Source organism: Capra hircus, chromosome 12 (assembly GCF_001704415.2).
Source record: "Capra hircus breed San Clemente chromosome 12, ASM170441v1, whole genome shotgun sequence".
NCBI lineage: Eukaryota > Metazoa > Chordata > Mammalia > Artiodactyla > Bovidae > Capra > Capra hircus.
In genome coordinates this window covers 62,002,598-62,022,085 of record NC_030819.1, presented here as the reverse complement: position 1 = coordinate 62,022,085, position 19,488 = coordinate 62,002,598, and the positions used below count along the sequence as shown (strand labels likewise).

Here is a 19,488-nt window from a genome sequence, read left to right as displayed (position 1 = left end):
AATTACACTCCATGCTTATGTTAAAATGTCAGTTAAGTGATAAACATTTAACATCCTTTTTTAATGAAATATTATGTTGAAAATATTTCCTTTCAAAAGCTTTTAAAATTCTGATATTTGAATTAAAAACCATCTGGCTATCAAATCCTCTGAAGAAATTTGGTAAGCCTGTAAGTCTCTGCAGATTTTATCTTTGACTTCCAAACATTATAAAAGTAACTTTGATGGTTACCAGTGTAGTCCTGCTCCAGGTAAAAGAACCATATTTTGAAAACATATGTAAGCAAGAAAAGCAATATAGCATGACATTTAAAAGCCTCAGTTCTGAAGCTGAACTGCCTGGATTGAATCCTTCTTGTTCAACTTACCATAACTGCATAATCATAGCAAAGTTACCTTTGGGCCTCATTTTCCTCATAAATAAAATAAGGATAATAACAATACTTTACCTCACAGTTGTGAAGATTAAATGAATAAATACAGATGAGGTGTTTATGCCTGAGATGTGATAAACACTCAAAAATAACTGCTGTCCCATCATTAGTAATAGTTTCTTGTGGTAGTTGTAGTACTGTAATTACATGTACTGGGAAAATGTTTTAACAACGTGTGCTACTTTTAAAGTTCTTTAAGAGAATGTATCGTAGAACAGTGTCATTTCTTACTCAGAAAAAAAAGATTAACAGAAAAACAAATTCAGCATAGTAAGAAAAACTTACTATGAGTTAGGAGAAACTTGCTATGAGTAGGGGAAAGAGAATCCAAAGAATATAATTTATATGTGTTTAATATATTGCTGTAGTTTTCTAATTCTAGCTGATATTCTTATTTTACTGTGTATAAGTATGCTTTAGTGGTAGGAGCCCTGGAAAATGGAAGCAGTGTTAAATTTTGGATATTATATTTACATGTAATCCTTCTAATCACTGGTAGCTCCAAATGCTTACTGTAGGGCCTGGAAGAAGTCACTTAATTGTTCCCCCTCAACCTCAGTTTCATCTGTTCTAAAGCCGGAGTAAAAGTAGCTAACTTAAGTTGCTATTTACAAGAAAATAAATGAAGTGATATGGAAGTGCCATTAGTAAGCTATAAAGCATTACCCAGATGTCATCCACCCTTAAAGGGAGTTATCTCTCTTTTTTTTTTTTTAATGAGAATTCCTGGAGGGGCTATCCATATTGTCACATTTTTGTCTGATTACGCTTTTTCCATTTTTCAGACAAGCCTTTCATATTGTCTTTTGAGCATTATCTACCCTTTATCTTTTTTAAATACAATTACCTGCTTAGAGGACTAGTTACCTTTTAAACTAGAGTTCAAATTGGTATATTTACTGAGGAAGATATATACATACTTGAAGACTGCCATCAGCAAACTGTAACACACAGTTCAAGCTAAGAATAGTTTTACATTTTTTAAGGTTTGTTTTTTTTAAAAAAAAAGATACAAGGAACAATAAGGGACAGATTCTGTGGCCCTCAAAGCCTACTGGAAAAGGTTGCCAACGCCTGCTTTAGGATTTGCTCTGTATTGGTTCACAAATTTGGGGGAATAAGTTCAGAATTAACAAAGTATTGTTTCATGACTTTCAGCTTGATCCTTACACACAAAATTCGGTGTTCGTCAGCATTATTAATATTAGCATTTGCACTTTAAGAAATAGCACAAACCACACTGGTTCTCAGAGATGGGATTGTTATCACATACTGTTTAGCACTGAGAAATATAAGTAGATACCAATATGTGAAATGTATTTGCACAGTAGTGATGGTTTTATCATACCTGTATTGTCTGCATGCTGCTAGATTACTTTTCCAGCCAGTAGTTTCAGTAGTTATAAAGAAGTCTCAGTTTCTGAAATGCAGAATATAAGGTACATCTTGTGCTTCACATGTTTGAATAAGATCTCATTATCAACAAATAGTGATGAAATTGGGGGGCCGGTTTTAAGAAAATTTTAAAGTATAGGAAATAAGCACATCTGTGCAGAGAGTACTTAAAATGTTGTATTTTTATATGCTAAAGTATAAAGTACCTCCAAGCATAATAAAGTTTTAATTTCCTGTTTTAACCATGAGTTTTATTTAATAGGTGTTCCATTTGGTTTAAAAAATACTTCAAGTCTCAGGCCCTTAAATCTACTCCAGGTAAACCTGAAACACTGCTTTTGATAGTTTGTTTTTTTTTTTTTTAAGTTTTTTATAGTGCTTTTTGTTCTTTAACCATGTATGTTTGCACATTTTAGCATTTGAAGTTCTGAGGTTGTTGAGAATCATCTAAAAGTATGATTAAGTGGATAAGCGGGAGAAAATTGGTACCCATGTACCACACAGCCCTGCCAAATTAAGAACTAGTTCCAGAGGGGAGAGTTCACAGCTGCCAAGAATAACTTGCCTACAGTAGTGGCAGCAAATATACTTAGAAATTAATTGTTCTGTAACAGACTTTTTATGTATATACATAAGTATTGCTGTTTGCTTACAATAGATTTTATATATGAATAGAAGCTTTTTAGATTAGATATGTGTGTTCTTTTCCTGAGGAGAATATGACTCAATAGCACAGTGCCAGGCAGGTGACTATTCAATCACTATTAAATAGTCATGCAGTAAATGTCCATTAGGTTACAGTTTGTGTCGAGTGATGAGACTTTTCTTATTCGTTTTCTCAGTATTAACATATATAAAGAGAAAAAGTAGGTAGAGAATTTTTAGTACCTGTTGTGAACTTACAGTATTCTGGGCTGTGCTTGGTCCTTTAAGGATTACATTCAGTGTTAAGCCTAGTAGGTTGGAAATGGATGAGATTGTCTACAGAGAATTGTTAGAAAAGGTAGACATGAAAATAAAGATTTGGAGACACAGAATGGCAGAGCTAGGGATTACTGGAAAATAATAATCACATCCATCCAACCTGATATTCAGAAATAATAAATTAGGAAACACATTTAGAACTAAAACTTACTTCCTGTACAGTATGCAGACAGTGTCAGTATTTACATATGCATTGCAGAATAATCCAATTATAATATGGACACATTGGGTTAGCTTGTTTAGCCCACTTTCCTGCATTTTGCTGTAGGAATTTCTGTAGGGATCAAGCTCAGTGTTAAGAGTAGTGGCATTCCTTAATAGCACTGATGATAAGGGCAGAAACCACCTTACAAATTACATTCTGCTACATTTTTATTGTCTAACTAATTGAGAAGGAAACACTTGACCTGTGCTTTGTCCAGATTTACCTAACAATGAACTATGCTGAGTGTAGAGCTTTTGACCCTAGACACCTCTTTTTTGACTGTACAGATCTCAGAGTTTCTCACTTGGTATTTGCTTGGACTTTGCCCCAAAACTTCAAAGTGTTTTTAACTTAAACCCCTATAGAATAAAATGGAAAAACATTTGTTTTCTGATGCATTTGGAATGCATAGTTTTAGTGTTTAATGTGGAATTTTCTGGATGCTTCTTGTAAAAATGCTTTTTTATTATTAATTCAGATTCATAATGAAAGAGCTTGTAATGTCTCCAAACTAAATATGCACATCTAATGCATTTTCTTTTCAGCTTTGGACTTCCTGGCTATGTTATATAAAAACCTCTGGATTTGGGCAAAGCTAGACCAGATTTAGGGAAATGAGCTTTTTTAACATATATCCCTCATTATCACTAGCTTTTTTTTTATACTTGCACATGCATTTACTGCTGTTTTGTGTTGATGTATATACAGTTAAGCAAAAGCAGTATGTTTATTTAGACAGCTAAGTATTAACTTGAAGCAGAAAGATTTATGTTGGAGACTACTAACGTATTTGAGAGCCAGAGTAATAGCACTAGAAAATTGTGTTTAAAGAGATTGTCCCCCCCCCCTTTTTTTTTTAAAGAGCAGGGAGTTTGTTTTGTTTTCAGTTTTGTTGACGTTTTCCTCATCCCTGGAAGAATACCTGATGCATAGGGAATGCCCCAGAAACATTTGTAGAATAAGGAAATTTAAATAATCTGAAATTGCCTAATTATTTCTTGCTCAAATTCTTAATAGCTTCCAGGTGGCTCGCTCATTTTTAACACTCTGCAGCAACAGCAGCAGCAGCAGCTCTCCCAGTTTACACCACAGCAGCCTCAGCCCCAGCAACCCACAACTTCTAGTCCTCAACAGCCTGGGGAGCAGGTATGTCCTTTACCTTCCATATGATGCCATAGAATTGTATCTTTTTTTGGTATATTCCAGGCCTATTTCAAGTGTTTTTAGACTGTTTGAACAAACTTTTCATATGCTGTCCTTTCTTTATTAACAGTAGTAGCTATCAGTAATCAAGGCCTATTTCTCATTCTCACAACAGCCATACTGAACAGGTGATGTCACTTCCATCTTGCATAGTCATAAATAGATTCAAATGACCAACTTGCTCACAACCATACAGAGAGTGGCAGAGCAGGGATTCAGGTCCAGGTCTTTCTGCCTCTGTAGGCCATGTACTTTCTACCTCATCATCTTTCTGTTTTTAGTATTTTGTTTCCATTTGAATAGAGAAATTCTTTTTATTGTGAAGCTTAAAACAGAAAATAGACAAAAACAAATACTCTGTATATTGCCAAAGAGAAATTGAATAAGAACTGCAGTTAAGTAGTAAAAGGAACTTTACTTTTAAAATGTTCAGGGTTTTCTGAACATTTGCTGCACTTTGGAATCATCTGGGAAGCTAAAAAAATACTGGTTCCTGAGTCCCACCTCCAACATTTCCTTTCAGTTCAGTTCAGTTGCTCAGTCATGTCTGCCTCTTTGCAACCCCATGAACTGCAGCACGCCAGGCCTCCCTGTCTATCACCAACTGCTAGAGTCCACCCAAACCCATGTCCATTGTGTCAGTGATGCCATCCAGCCATCTCATCCTCTGTCGTCCCCTTCTCTGGCCTTCAATCTTTCCCAGCATCAGGGTCTTTTCAAATGAGTCAGCTCTCTGCATCAGGTGGCCAAAGGATTGGAGCTTCAGCTTCAACATGAGTCCCTCCAATGAACACCCAGGATTGATCTCCTTTAGGATGGACTGGTTGGATCTCCTTGCAGTCCAAGGTACTCTCAAGAGTCTTCTCCAACACCACAGTTCAAAAGCATCAATTATTCAGCGCTCAGCTTTCTTTATAGTCCAACTCTCACATCCATACATGACCACTGGAAAAACCGTAGCCTTGACTAGACGGACCTTTGGTGGTAAAGTAATGTCTCTGCTTTTGAATATGCTGTCTCGGTTGGTCATAACTTTCCTTCCAAGGAGTAAGCGTCTTTTAATTTCATGGCTGCAGTCACCATCTGCAGTGATTTTGGAGCCCAGAAGAATAAAGTCAACCACTGTTTCCCCATCTATTTCCCATGAAGTGATGGGACCGGATGCCATGAACTTCATTTTCTGAATGTTGAGCTTTAAGCCAACTTCTTCACTCTCGTCTTCCACTTTCATCAAGAGACTTCTTAGTTCTTCAGTTTCTGCCATAAGGGTGGTGTCATCTGCATATCTGAGGTTATTGATATTTCTCCCAGCAATCTTGATTCCAGATTGTGCTTCTTCCAGCCCAGTGTTTCTCATGATGTGCTGTGCATATAAGTTGAATAAGCAGGATGACAATATACAGCCTTGATGTACTCCTTTTCCTATTTGGAACCAGTCTGTTGTTCCATGTCCAGTTCTAACTGTTGCTTCCTGACCTGCACACAGGTTTCTCAAGAGGCAGGTCAGATTAGCTCACTATTAAATATATGAAATGTTCACCATCAGTCCTTCTGCCAAAGATTGCCCAGTCAAGTCTTGGTTGGATAATGCTCATCCTCTATTAGATTTCTCAAGAATGGTGTACTTAAAACTATTTTTTGGACACATGTATATGTATGGCTGAGTCCCATTCCTGTTCACTTGGAAGTATCACAGCATTGTTCATTGGCTGTACCCCAATACAAAATAAAAAGTTCTTTAAAAAAGAGAACTAAGTCAAAAGAAGGAAAAAAACTGGTTTTATTAACACATGAAGGATTACTTAGCTTGATAAAAAATTCGTGATTTGTACTTTTCTTTACAAAATTGTGGTAAAATACATGTAATACAAAATTCACCATCCTACCCATTTCTAAGTGTGCACTTTGCTAGTGTTAGATATATTCTTATTGTTGTGCAACTAATCTCCACAACTCTCTCATCTTGCAAAACTAAAACTGTATAGCCATTAAGGAATTCCCTGTTTGCCCCTCCTCCTAGTGTACTTTTTGTTCCTGTGGGTTTGACTACTCCAGGCACCTCATATAGGTGAAATTTTACGACTGACCTATTTCATTTAGCATAATATCCAAAAGGTTCATCCATGTTATAGTGTGTGTCTGAAGTTCCTTTCTAAGACTGAATAGTATTTGCTTGATTTATATATCACATTGTTTATCCATTCATCCATTGATGGACATTTGGGTTGCTTCCACTTTTGGTGGAAGTCTGAGTTACTTTTCTTTTTTAGTGAATTTTGCTTTAGGGATGAAGTGTTAAGAACTCCTCTCCAGCTTCTCTGCCCAAAAGAATTTTTTATACTTTCCATTTTAAATCTATGATCCATTTTCAGTTAATTTTGTAGAAGGTATGAGACGTTGGTCCAGGTTCGTTTATGAGGGGAAACTGTTGGCCATTTGCTCCAGTGCCATTTGTTATAAAAGCCATCCTTCTCAGTTGAATTACTTTTGGACCTTTGTCTAGAGGTCATAGTAAATCTTATTTATTTATTTATTTTTTTCATAGTAAGTCTTTAAATCAAAGGGAAAATCCTCTTGTGTTCTTCTTTTTCAAAATTGTTTAGCTATTCTAGATCCTTTGCTTTTCCTTGTAAATTTTAGAATCACCTTGTCTATATCTACAAAAAAAACCTTGCTGGGATTTTTAAAGGAATTGAGTTTGAACCTATAGGTCATTTTGGAAAAGGTTTACCATGTTTATGTGAGTTTTCTAGTCCATGAATATGGTATGTCTCTAGGCTAAAATCAGCTAGTTTTCAGCATGCAAGTCCTGTTTGTGTATTACAGACTTACACCTAAGTTTTGTTTTTGTCCTTTATCCATTTGGCGGGGGGGGGAATTGTTAATGGTACTGTTTTTCATTTTCTACCTGTTTATCATTAGTAGGCACAATTGGTGTTGATCTTGTGTTCTGTGATCTTACTGACCTCACTCTTTTTTTGTAGATTCCTTAGGGATTTTTCTTTTTTTTCCTGTAATAGTCCTGCCATTTGCAAATAAGAATGGGTTTTTTTCCTTTATAATCTGTCTGTCTGTTTCCTTTTCTTGATCTAATGTGCTCACTAGAAACTAATATTGTGCTGCAAAGTGTTTTGAGCTTTTTAAAAAATGTTTTGATGAAGCTTTATAGAAGCAATATCAAAAAACAAGCAACCCTATCAAAAAATGGGCAGACCTAAATAGACATATCTACGACGATGACCAATAGGCACATGAAAAGATGCTCTCAACATTGCTAATGATTAGAGAAATGCAAATCAAAACCACAATGAGGTATCACTTTACATTGGTCAGAATGTTCACCATCAAAAAGTCTACAAATAATAAATGCTGGAGAGGGTATGGAGAAAAGGGAGCCTTTGTGCACTGTTGGTGGGAATGTAAATTGGTGCAGCCACTAAGGAGTTACTTTGCTGCACACCTGAAGCTAACACAGTATTGCAAATCATCAATACCTCAAAAAAGATAGTTCTGATGCTTTCTAGATGCCTTAGTAATTATTAATACAGCATCAAATAACAAACCAATACAGAATCAATTCTGAAAATTAGGTTTCTTGCTTTTGAAATACTGGTTATTCTTGCTAATTCTAAATACCTTTGAAGGCTTTCCTTGTTACTCTTTTTATAAGACCTAGTCTAATGTTGATTTTTAATACAGGAAAAAATACCAATCCTTCCCACCAACCCAAAATTGTTTTTTCTTTGTATACATGTCATTTTTTTTTTTTTTTTTTAATTCAGGGTTCTGAACAAAGTTTGACCAGTCAAGAACAAGCCTTATCTGCTCAGCATGCTGCAGTTATTAACCTTGCCGGAGTAGGAAGCTTTATGCATTCACAGGCAGCTGGTTGGTATCTTCATAACTAAATAATGTTGAATTTGAATTTATTAAAAGTATCTCTTGGGATCTCACCACTGAAACTTTTTCCTTTTTGCAAGCAAAAACAAGAGAAAATTTCAGTTATATTTAATGTGTGAACTGTTTGATTGAGACACTGAGATATTTCTCATTATTTTGATAAAGTGCTTTGACCTAAATATATTAACAGCAGTTGTTTACCTCATGCTAAATTTTGTTAGCAAGATTTTGTACAATTATCCAGCTTAGTAGGATGCTTCTAAAGCAGTTGACTCTAGTTTATCATGGTTATCTAGACTGCACTTTTCTAGATTGCAGTTTTTTGTCTCATTCTAGTAGCTTATAGTGCGTGAATTAGGACTTAATAGTCAAGTAGCAAAGCTTAAGACAATTGTGAAAAAAAAAAGATATACTAAATGACTGCTCACTATTTCTAGTAATAAATGGTGAACCAAAGATTTATCTTTAGTGAAGATTATTTCATCAATTTAAGACAGCAGTTCTAAGTTCATATTTAATTAAAATCAGTAAGTCACATGTCTGTGGAAACTGAGATAATGTGTCAAGACTAATGAGTGAACTTGTGAATACTTTGAATTATCACTGGGCTTACTATGAATTCAGTACAATTTCCAGTGTCTGGAATAGCTACATAAGGTTCTAATTTAGAGCTAGTGAATTTCCAAATGGAAATTTATTATTAATAAGCCTTTACCCTACAAACTGTAAATATCCTAAAATAGCAGTAGTATAATTTTAATGGAAAGAACTTTAGCTCCAGACTTGCCACTAAATTATCTTGTAGTGAGTCCCTCAGACCACTGAGGCCTGCAGTTTCCTCATCTGTACAGAGGTAAACTTAACCCCTGATCCCACTCAGCTCTAAAAGGTTCACCACCTTTGTTGCTAATAGTGCGGTCTGATAGTCATTGCACCGTCTTTTGGCATATGTCTACCAGTTTTGTCCTTACGGTAGTTTGGGTTTCTCCCGCTCCATTTCCTACTGGTTGTCTTTTAAACATGGCATAGTCAGCATTTTGCTAGAAAGCCTTCTCAGGGAAACGGCACTGAGATGCAGGAAGAGAGAGGGCACAGTGCTCTGGCCACATGCTCTCCCCTCTTCATGTCCAGGAAGTCCTGCAGGCAGTGGTTCCCCTCAACTAACAGGATACTGTACTAAATTTATTCTGAAATGTCTGTGATTTGATACTTAAGATTAATCATACTGATACTTTTCTATTTCATTTTCTGTGTTGTCCTTTTCTAACCCTGGTAGCCTTCAAACTTTCTGACTGGCCTGCTTTCCCCTTCTCCTCTCTGTAGTGTTGTCTCAGCTTGGCTCTGCCGAGAACAGACCTGAGCAAAGCCTTCCTCAGCAGAGACTCCAGCTCTCCTCTGCCTTTCAACAGCAGCAGCAACAGATCCAAGTAATCCAGCAACTTCACTCTGCTTACATTTTTAAAGATACTTTGCTCCAAAAGTACTTCAAAATACCTTACTTCAGTTTTATGTTACTGTCTTTTGAGATTATACAGTAATTGGTAAATAATTTAGCAAATTTATTTAAAAATCTGACAACTTTAGCGAGTCAACTTGGAGCACTGCATATATTTTGTACATTTAAGTCATATTCTCTGCCTAATTTAAAATCTTTCATGAAGTGCTGATGGCACATTAATATACATTTTTAGATTACTTTATATTTTGAAATAGTTGTAAGTGCCAATGGTTAACTTCTTAATACTATACTGCAGAAAAAGGCAAGTATACCAGTGTTCCTATTTGTAAATTGTCCTGTTTTAGAAAAGTGTTATTCCATTCTTAGGAAGTCAGAATAGTATACTTGACTATCTTTAATTTGCAGGGTGGTTTTATACTGCTATAAATTATCATACAACACAATGGTAACTGAAGTTGCTGAGTTACTGCAATATAGACTGGCCAGGCAAAGTAACAGAGCTTCTTCTAAAGTTTAAAAAGCCCTGTCTTTAAAGCCCTCAGCAGGCTTCTGTACCACTGGTGCTGTTTGACTGTGCATTGTCTCGATGTGGTATAGTCCCTTTTTGTTATCTTGGTGCTCTCTCCCTTTCAGTTTTGTTGTTCTCATCACTCTCAGGAAAATCATCTTTCCATGCCTACCTACGTTTAACCTAACTAGATTTTTTTTTCCCTGTTTGCAGCAGTTACGATTCTTGCAGCATCAAATGGCTATGGCAGCAGCAGCAGCACAAACAGCTCAGCTACATCGTCATCGGCATACAGGCAGCCAGTCAAAAAGTAAAATGAAGAGAGGCACGCCAACCACTCCAAAATTCTGAGTCTTGAATAGTTTTTCTCTCTTTTTAAAAAGTTACGAGCATTGAATCAAAAGGATTCGGAGTTTCTACTTCATTTGTTTTTTAAAATTTGTCAGTATTTTACATTACTAGACATACAAACTTTATACAGAAGTTTGATTTTTAAATAAAAACAAATAATTTTTAAATAAAAACAGGGAGATGGTTTAACAAACCATTAGGGTTGGTTTGCCTAAGTCACTGTTTCTTAAAAATGGTTTCACTGTACATAATACAGAAGTGACCTGAGAAATACTAGAAACATCTTTCAAAAGAATGTAGTTTGGTATTTATTTAGTATAAAAGGTTTGTGCACAGTATAACAAATACAGTTTTTACAAATCTGTTTTGAAAATGTGGTTGCTTATTTGGGTTTCATACTCTTAAATACTTCATCCATCAGTTTTTTTACTTCTTTGTGTCTTGTAACTGCTCGGCTCATACAGTCTTGAAGTTTAGCTCCAGTCAGTCCACTTCCACCTGAAAAATTGTGCCAACACTTACTATTACATGACCTACATCATGTCAAGTTATAAAACAAAATTTGAATAATATAAACCAGTGATATGGTCTCAAGATTTGTAGGTATGTGTTAACAAGACCTCCTGAAGTTTAAGAACCACTGACATATAAGATGCAAGGCATCTTAAGTAAATAAAACCTCCCACATTCCATTTGGTCCTCCCTAATGTAAAGAAGCTCTGCGTTTTCATCTACATGTTCAATACTGAGACGGAAGGAAAGTGCGTGCCTGGTTTGTGAAGACAACAGAGCTTGCCTTCCTCGTCCATTACAACTGTTAGGGTTCCCGTTGCCAGATGTTCCTCCTCTTCAGTGGGATCAACTATAAGCAGAGTGCTATTTGAAAAATAAAAAGGCATACATTATCAACCCATGAGACACATTTTATTTTAGAAAAGTAAATTAAACTTACTACCTGCATTTTAGCTTAGGTGGGCGCTAGACAGAACCAGTAGAAACCAGAAAAGCTAATAGCAAACTGAATATTCTACTTGTAAGAATCTTTGCTCTTCAGTTAAATACACAACCTTTTGATTAACTTACTCATCAAACACAGCAAAGGAAGTTGCAACTGGATGAGTTCTAATATTCAAATAACTTTTCTTCTTTAAATTAACTTCTGCTAAAGCAGTTTCTTCATTTATAGTAACTTCAGGCAACTGTACTACAAAAAGGCAAATATGTAAAGTCAGTTTCTCACTCCAGTTAAACAGGGCATTCTATGCTTGGTTAATTTACTTTTCCCTCTGTTTAAACTTGTCCAGAAGTATTTTTTTGTTTTAAACTTTATTTTGTATTGGGGTATAGGAGGGCATGGCAACCCTCTCCAGTATTCTTGCCTGGAGAATCCCAGAGAAGCCTGGTGGGCTGCACAGAGTCAGACACAACTGAAGAGACTTAGCACTCATGCACACATAGTCAGTTAACAAACAATGTTGGCACAGTTTCAGGTGAAAGGGAAGGGACTTGGCCATACATACACATGTATCCATTCTCCCCCAAGTCCCCCTCCCAGCCAGGCTTCCACATTAACACTAAGCAGAGTTCCATATGCTGTTCAGTAGCAGAAGTATTACTTAAAAAAACAGAACAATTAAAGCAAATATGGTGTATATAAACATTGTTTTTCTTTAATTTAGAAACATGTGGATAGGTAAATCTTCACAAAAACCTTTAGAAAATTTTACCAAAACCAACACTAGCATGTTAGTAGGAATATTCCCTTTTATTAAAGTTGCTTACCATTTTTTAAAGCTGCTAACAGAGCAAAGGTACAAGCATCCAAAATGTTTCCATCGTGGTTGAGGCAAATGAGATCACAGTACAAAACCCAAGCAAGCTAAAACAGAGTTGACAAAGAAATGAAAGCTTTCTGATGGGTATAAAGTGGTATTTGTTTCTACTCACAAACCACATCCTTGGTTAAACAATCAACTTTTGAGGCAAAAACTTAAGAAAAAATTCACCTTTATAGAGTAAAAAACTGAGCAAGTTGGGTAAAAGCTGGCTTCTGAAAGTTGGGTAAAAGCTGACAAGTAAACATCTCCATTTCCCCTCAAGGGAGCTACAGATGTAGGAGGAATTTCCATTCTTACTGCTAAGTTAGCAGATGAGGGAATTGCTTCTGAAAAGCCCAAATGAGACTCAAAATGTATTTTACCACAGAAACCTTAATACATGAAATTTTTAGGTCTTATACTGCTTAATAAATCAATATAATCAAACATGAAAAGCCTCTAGGTACTTATCAATGTAGTTCAAAGTTTTCAAACAGACTTGAAATTTATAATGTGGATTCACCTTAAACACATGTTAGCTGATCAGATATTAACTTTCTGCTGGAAAAAAATTTTAAATGACTGCATTATTAGTTGCAAAAAGATTACATCAGCTTAAAAAAAGATGTAATCAAAATTTACTGGTTTTTTTGGGTGAACTACAGTTTAGATAGTTACAGAATAGGAGTGATTTTTTTTTTCAACTCCATCTAGAAACAAGATATCTGTATTTAAGGCTAGTGTGTTTTTTAAATTTTCCCCACCCCAAAAAACACTTCAGAATTAATAAAAACTCACAGTTTCTTTACTCCCTCTTACCTTTCCTGAAGAGATGCATAAGTCTTCTTTCTGAATTATCTGTGAACTTGATTTAAAGACAAAGAGCACAGTAAACAAATGTTCAAAAACTCTAAAATGAATGACAGTCAGACTTCATCATGATAATCTTACTTTTCAATGACATCTGCAATGAACTGGCTGGCCACTTGGGCCTCTTCTCCAGGAGGGCCAGACCGAAATCTCCACGAACACAGAGGTGATAGATCCACATTAGGAACTGAAAGAAACACTGCAGCTGTGAACCAAATTTCACCTCTGGTTTAGTTTTAAAGGCATTATCCACTACAAAGGCAAGTGGAAAGCATTATATAACACATCAATTACATTCTTTTCCATTTTTCATGAAAATCTTAGGCTTAGATAAAATTTGTATTTTCTGACTTTCTCTGCACAAAAAATACAGCACTACACAGCACCCCAAGCATTTAAGACTTCCTTCAATTGTAAATTATTCACAAAAGTTTTTAGGTTTCTTTCCAAGTACCCCAGTCTGTAACAGTATATAGCCTCACTAATCATACCAGCTGTTCTGCATTTTTAAAATGTTAGTTCCCACTGTAAAGAAAGGATGGTCCAAATTAAGAACAAGAAAATCAGTGGTATAAAGGAAGTGTTTATGGAAATAGAAGTTTGCAATTACAGCCCTTTGCCTAAGAGTCAAAGGTTGATGGTTGATGACACCTGTATAAACTGGTCAAACAAGTTTGATAAAGGTATTTAAAAAATTCTGTACCTTGCTGTTATACTATCTTAACAATTTCAATATTTAACAGGATTATTTAACTTAATTTACACTATCTTCTAAGATACATCAAACTTCTCAGGACTGTCTGAAGCTTCTGAATAATTTTCAATTCACCCACTAAGATTTAACTATAATATTATTTATTAAAAAATTACAAAACCGTTTAACTTACCAACATATCCTTTATCAGGGGCATCTGTTGGTGGTGCTCCAAATTCCTAGAAGCATACAAACGTTTCCTATGAAAGAAGCTACTAGAGAATTGTGAAGGCAGCAATCAGTCAAGGAAGGCTCTACCAAAGACCATCTTAGCTAGTTAGCAACATCATGAGCATCCACTGTGCCTGGGAAGGTGGGTCAGGGGCTCTGGAGACATCAGCACCACTCGTACTAGCTCTGCAAGGCAAGAAGGCAGTATGGCAAAGCTGACTAGTGCACCTCAGCAAAATGACCGGAGGTTCTTAAAAGTTCTGCCCCACCTCTCTTCTCCTTACTCAGTAGCCAAGAATCTGAATTTAAACCCCAACCTCAAATGAGACAATATTAAGCCCCTAAACTGGCAAGTCTTACAAAATGTCACCCCACCTTTATTGAGGAAGAATCTCAATTTAGACTAACTCAGAGCTCAGCGTAGTCAAAGCAGAGACTTTGGAGTCAGCTTATACTCAAGTATTTGGAGAAAAATTTCCAGTGACTCTCCAGAGGATTCAGTGCAGTTAGTTGCTCAGTCGTGTCTGACTCTGCGACCCCACGAACTGCAGCATGCCAGGCCTCCCTGTCCATCACCAACTCCCAGAGTTTACCCAAACTAATGTCCATCAAGTCGGTGATGCCATCCAGCATCTCATCCCCTGTCGTCCCCTTCTCCTCCTGCCCCCAATCCCTCCCAGCATCAGGGTCTTTTCCAAGAAGTCAACTCTTCGCTTGAGGTGGCCAAAGTATTGGGAGTTTCAGCTTCAGCATCAGTCCTTCCAATGAATACCCAGGACTAATCTCCTTTAGGATGGACTGGGTGGATCTCCTTGCAGTCCTAGGGACTCTCAAGAGTCTTCTCCAACACCACAGTTCAAAAGCATCAATTCTTCAGCTCTCAGCTTTCTTCACAGTCCAACTCACATCCATACGTGACCACTGGAAAAACCATAGCTTTGACTAGATGGACCTTTGTTGGCAAAGTAATGTCTCTGCTTTTTTAATATGCTATTTAGGTTTGTCATAACTTTCCTTCCAAGGAGTAAGTGTCTTTTAATTTCATGGCTGCAATCACCATCTGCAGTGATTTTGGAGACCCAAAAAATAAAGTCTGACACTGTTTCCCCATCTATTTCCCATGAAGTGATGGGGCCAGATGCCATGATCTTTGTTTTCTGAATGTTGAGCTTTAAGCCAACTTTTTCACTCTCCTCTTTCACTTTCATCAAGAGGCTTTTTCGTTCCTCTCCACTTTCTGCCATAAGGGTGGTGTCATCTGCATATCTGAGGTTATTGATACTTCTGGCAATCTTGATTCCAGCTTGTGCTTCTTCCAGCCCAGCGTTTCTCATGATTAAACTGGGCAATTCTGAAAGTACCCAACATAAGTTGCTAGAAACAGCAAGTACTCAGTAAATGGTAGCTATTACTCCCTCAAACTTTTGAGCAATTTTCTACACATTTGCATAGATTAAATGCCATCACTGGATAAAAATATGTCACCAAAAAATATCTCAAAATTTCTCAAATTACAGCCAAATTCTTTAAAAATTAAAGGCAGTGAGGATTTTTTAAAAAATTGTTTCAGCAGATTTGCAAATGTTCACAAATTATAATTAAGTCATTAAACTTGGGTTGTATTTTCCAAAACTCAAAGGTTAAAACTTGGAAAATGAAAACAAATACTAAAACACCTGACTGCCCAATCAACAGTAGAATTATAGATGTATATTATAATCTAATAAGTATATGAAGCTAACTTAGTAACTCAAATCTTGGTAATAAGTATATTAAACCTACCGCTTTAATTCCACAAATTACTGTAGTATTTCCCAGCTTCACTAAAGAAGAACCATCTGCGGTACCAATCGAACCTGAAAAGTATTTTTTAAAAATGAAAAAGTTTTCTTCTTTTATGTATGATTTTTATCTCTAAATTTCTAAGATGTCTGTGAAAATTTACTCCTTGCTTGAGTCTTTGTAAAATTACAGTTGACCCTTAAACAACATAGGCTTGAACTATACTGGTCCACTTATACAAAGATTATTTTCAATACATACTTCCACAGTACTACATGATCCACAGTTGGTTGAATCTAAGGATGCTGAACCTTGGATATGGAGTGCCAATCCATAACGGTAAGATTATACTTGGATTTTCAACTCTGTGAAGGTCAGTGCTCCTAACCCCCTCACTGTTCAAGGGTCAACCAAATTGTTTTAGGAATTATTCATTTTCTTGATTTTGAGTGAATCATTTGTCATTTAATCACAGGGCTGTTATAAAAATTAAAATCTCTTGACAAAAATCACTGTAATCCCTTAGACCTGGTAGAATTTGTCTGAAACACAGTTTAAATGGCTCAGAGGCTAAAACCTGGGAATGTCATATGGGTATTGGAAAATTCCATGTTTGCAACAGAAGATTTAATAATGTAAGATATAGAAGGAAACCAAACCTTACAACTTTTGAAGGGGGAAAACACTTCAGAGTTACTTTAAAATTTAATATGAACATAAAAACTGAAAGAATGTGCTTAGCTGCTCAGTCGTATGTGACTCTTTTGTGACCCCATGAACTGTAGCCTGCCAGGTTCCTCTGTCTATGGGATTTTCCAGGCAAGAATATTGGAGTGGGTTGCTATTTCCTTCCCCTGGGGATCTTCCCCACCCAAGGATCAAACCTGTCTCCTGCATTGCAGGTAGATTCTTTATGCACTGAGACATTTGGGAAGCCCACTAGTGAGAGGAGAGTGAGTTAAAAAAAACTCTACAAATAAAAAGTTGCTATTAAGAAAAAAAATTCTATTTTCAGAACTGAAGCAACTTCAACATTCTTTTAGAACTCAAAGTACTCTCACCTACGTTGACAGTTGTGGTTCTGAATTCACCAAGTTCTCTTCCATCAGGACGGCAATTCTCTTTCTAAGTAAATATATGAAAGTAGATTACAGCTACATGTATATCTTACACAGACCAGGGAAAACACACTGAACCTCATTAATTCAAATAATCTGTATTACTTTAAAATTGTCTTTTAAAAACTGAAGTATACTTAGAACATTAGGTGAATAACATGATTAATACTTGTATTTATGAAAAAAGCATATGATACCATTATCAAAAGGCATCACATAATCACCTTTACTTACCAGAAATCTCCTGTAATACTCCAGAGGTTCCACAGTTCTGAAAGACATGAGAAAAATGAGATAAATTATAAATCAATATAAATCCAGAAACACAACAATCTTAATAGTGGGGTGATGGAGCAGAAATCTCCAAAATTTGTAACTAAGTTTCTGTTATGAATTCTAGTTTATGTTGCCACATGTTGCTAATTATAAAAAGTAGCTACTTTTGCAATAATAATCACACTCGAAGACTGATTTTAATTCTGCTTTAAACAAGTATAAGGATCGAGACCAAAACCCTAGGCCTCTTTAAAAACAGAAGGAATCCAGGTGTGCATCACTCATACTTTGAAGCAGGAATACTTCGTTAGTAGGAAAAAAAAAAATTACGCATTTATTTTCACTACCCCGACTTAAATTTAGCATATTCTTCAATTACGAGCATAGGCAATAAACCACTATAATATTAGCCGTACCTGAGACTTTAACAACCACAGATTAAGATGTTTTCGTTTTTACTTTATAGTTGCCTAAGGTCGGTAAAGCGTATCCCCGCAATGCGGGAGACCCAGGTTCGATTCCTGGGTCGGGAAGATCCCCTGAAGAAGGAAATGGCAATCCACTCCAGCGCTCTTGCCTGGAAAATCCCATGGATGGAGGAGCCTGATAGGCTACAGTCCATGGGACCCGCAGAGTCGGACACGACTGAGCGACCTGACTTTATGGTAAGTGTAAGACGTATCGTTACTTCGAATTTCAGGAGTTACTTTAGACTTCCCACTAGGCCTTATCTAAGAAAGTTAATTTCAAAACATATATTTCACTGTGTCAAAAACCCGGAGTTTATACAAATACACGGTCGTTTCAAATATAACTGGTTTCCTTTGGAATCCTATGTATTGCATCCATTTAAAACTGGACTCAGAACGAAAAGCTATAGCCTTCCCCAGAGAGCAGCACCGAAAACGCTTAAGGAAAACCTTTCTAACGAGGCAGAATGCTTTTACACATAAACTACTGGGCAGAGAAAACAGGGCGCCCTGAGGTTTTGAAGCAACGCTTTTTACAAGATTACAAGTGTCTCTCCTGGGCAGCAAAGTCCACTACACACAAAGCCTAGCGCTCGCGGCGGGTACCGGCTCAACACAGTACTTCCTATCACTGGGGAGATGCACCCTTTCCCTTCACTACGACCACCTTCAGTTCTCCCGCCCAACGTCTCCTTCTGCGGTGGAAACAAATGGGAACCAGGTGGGGTGGCCTCCCGATGAGAAAATCCCAAGGGTAGAGTAGCTGCCGACCGCCAGGCTACAAACTCGCGCCCGCCAGCCTACCGCACTCACTTGAACCCAGCCGCCATCTTCCGCCCGCGGATCTGCGCCTGCGCCCGCGCCTGCGCCCGCGTATCACCGCCCCTCCGGCCCGCGCTGCTGTTTCGCTTCAGCACTTTCAACACTGATTGTACTACCTGATATGTAGAAGGCAGGGTTGTATGGACCAGAGTAGAGGTAGAAGAGGTGAGGGTGGTTTCCCGCATGGCTTCGCTTCGACCACCCCTAGCCAGTCGCCCCTTTAGGTTTTCTTGACCTTGACGTTTTTGGCGAATCGGCTTTTACGAAAGTTATGAGTGTTTGTTTAGAAACAGTTTGATAGTTCAAGCGTGCGTGCTTAGTCTCTTCTGTAGAATCAGACTTTTCGCGACCCGATGGACTATAACCCACCAGCCTCTTCTGTCCTTGGAATTCTCCAGGCAAGAATACTAAACTGCGAAGATCTTCCCAAACCAGGAATGGAACCCATGTCTCCTGCGTCTTCTGCATTGAAGGCGGATTCTTTATCGCTGAACCACCAGGGAAGCCCACCATTCAAAAGTTTCAGAGATAACCGACGGTATAGCAAAAAATCAAGTGTTGAGCGTGGAGCATTATTCCAATGTTTCCGCGTTCTTTCCCCCTCCTCCTTAGGCTGAGCCCTGGGCTTGCCTTCTTCCAGGTAAAAGCCTCCTGCTAGAGCACCGAAAATTTAAAAATTCTGTGCGCTGGTTATCCACATCAGGTTACATTAAGCAGCTGCCAAGAGTGGGCTCCAAAGAAACAACTTTCGTTGTAGACTGTGTCGTGGCTCAAAACCTCCACTCCACCTCCTTCCTAGAAAGGGTTGCTGATAAAACGCAGGGCATCCGATTCAATTTGAATGTCAGGTGAACAAAGAGTACACGCAAAATTGTTCATGTTATTAGTTGTTACCAGAAGCTGGGGGAGAACTGGGAAGGTTTTAGAAATAGACGGTAGTGATGGTTGCAGGAAGCTGTGAGTGCAGTC

At 37.3% G+C, this 19,488-nt stretch overlaps 2 protein-coding genes across 14 annotated transcripts in view; one reads left to right on the top strand and one right to left on the bottom strand.

Annotated features, from left to right (window-relative positions):
* The window catches only part of SUPT20H (SPT20 homolog, SAGA complex component), a 36,027-nt gene extending 25,215 nt beyond the window's left edge, over positions 1–10,812 (top strand). For 9 of the 13 annotated variants that reach the window (XM_018056673.1, XM_018056666.1, XM_018056668.1 and 6 more), the window contains 5 exons: positions 2,092–2,147; positions 4,036–4,164; positions 8,004–8,109; positions 9,445–9,548; positions 10,302–10,812. In XM_018056673.1, the coding sequence (XP_017912162.1) occupies positions 2,092–2,147; positions 4,036–4,164; positions 8,004–8,109; positions 9,445–9,548; positions 10,302–10,439 (533 nt within the window). In that variant the 3' untranslated portion in view covers positions 10,440–10,812. The remainder of the gene's footprint in view (positions 1–2,091; positions 2,148–4,035; positions 4,165–8,003; positions 8,110–9,444; positions 9,549–10,301) is intronic. The other 4 variants (XM_018056675.1, XM_018056674.1, XM_018056669.1 and 1 more) reach the window with 1 other exon arrangement.
* Positions 10,724–18,546, bottom strand: EXOSC8 (exosome component 8). The gene is made up of 11 exons (XM_005687498.3): positions 18,511–18,546; positions 17,186–17,222; positions 16,895–16,958; positions 15,834–15,907; positions 14,014–14,059; positions 13,208–13,313; positions 13,076–13,121; positions 12,222–12,318; positions 11,523–11,643; positions 11,209–11,315; positions 10,724–10,937 (listed from the first exon to the last, which is right to left on the bottom strand). Exons 1-11 carry the CDS (start codon positions 18,525–18,527, stop codon positions 10,822–10,824), a joined length of 831 nt encoding a protein of 276 aa, XP_005687555.1. The 5' UTR covers positions 18,528–18,546; the 3' UTR covers positions 10,724–10,821.

Coding starts and splice junctions, on each gene's coding strand:
- EXOSC8 (XM_005687498.3), bottom strand. Junction 14,060..15,833: donor TAATTTGTGGAATTAAAGCG/GTAGGTTTAATA, acceptor GTATGCTTCTAG/GAATTTGGAGCACCACCAAC. Junction 11,316..11,522: donor TCCTTTGCTGTGTTTGATGA/GTAAGTTAATCA, acceptor TTTTTCAAATAG/CACTCTGCTTATAGTTGATC.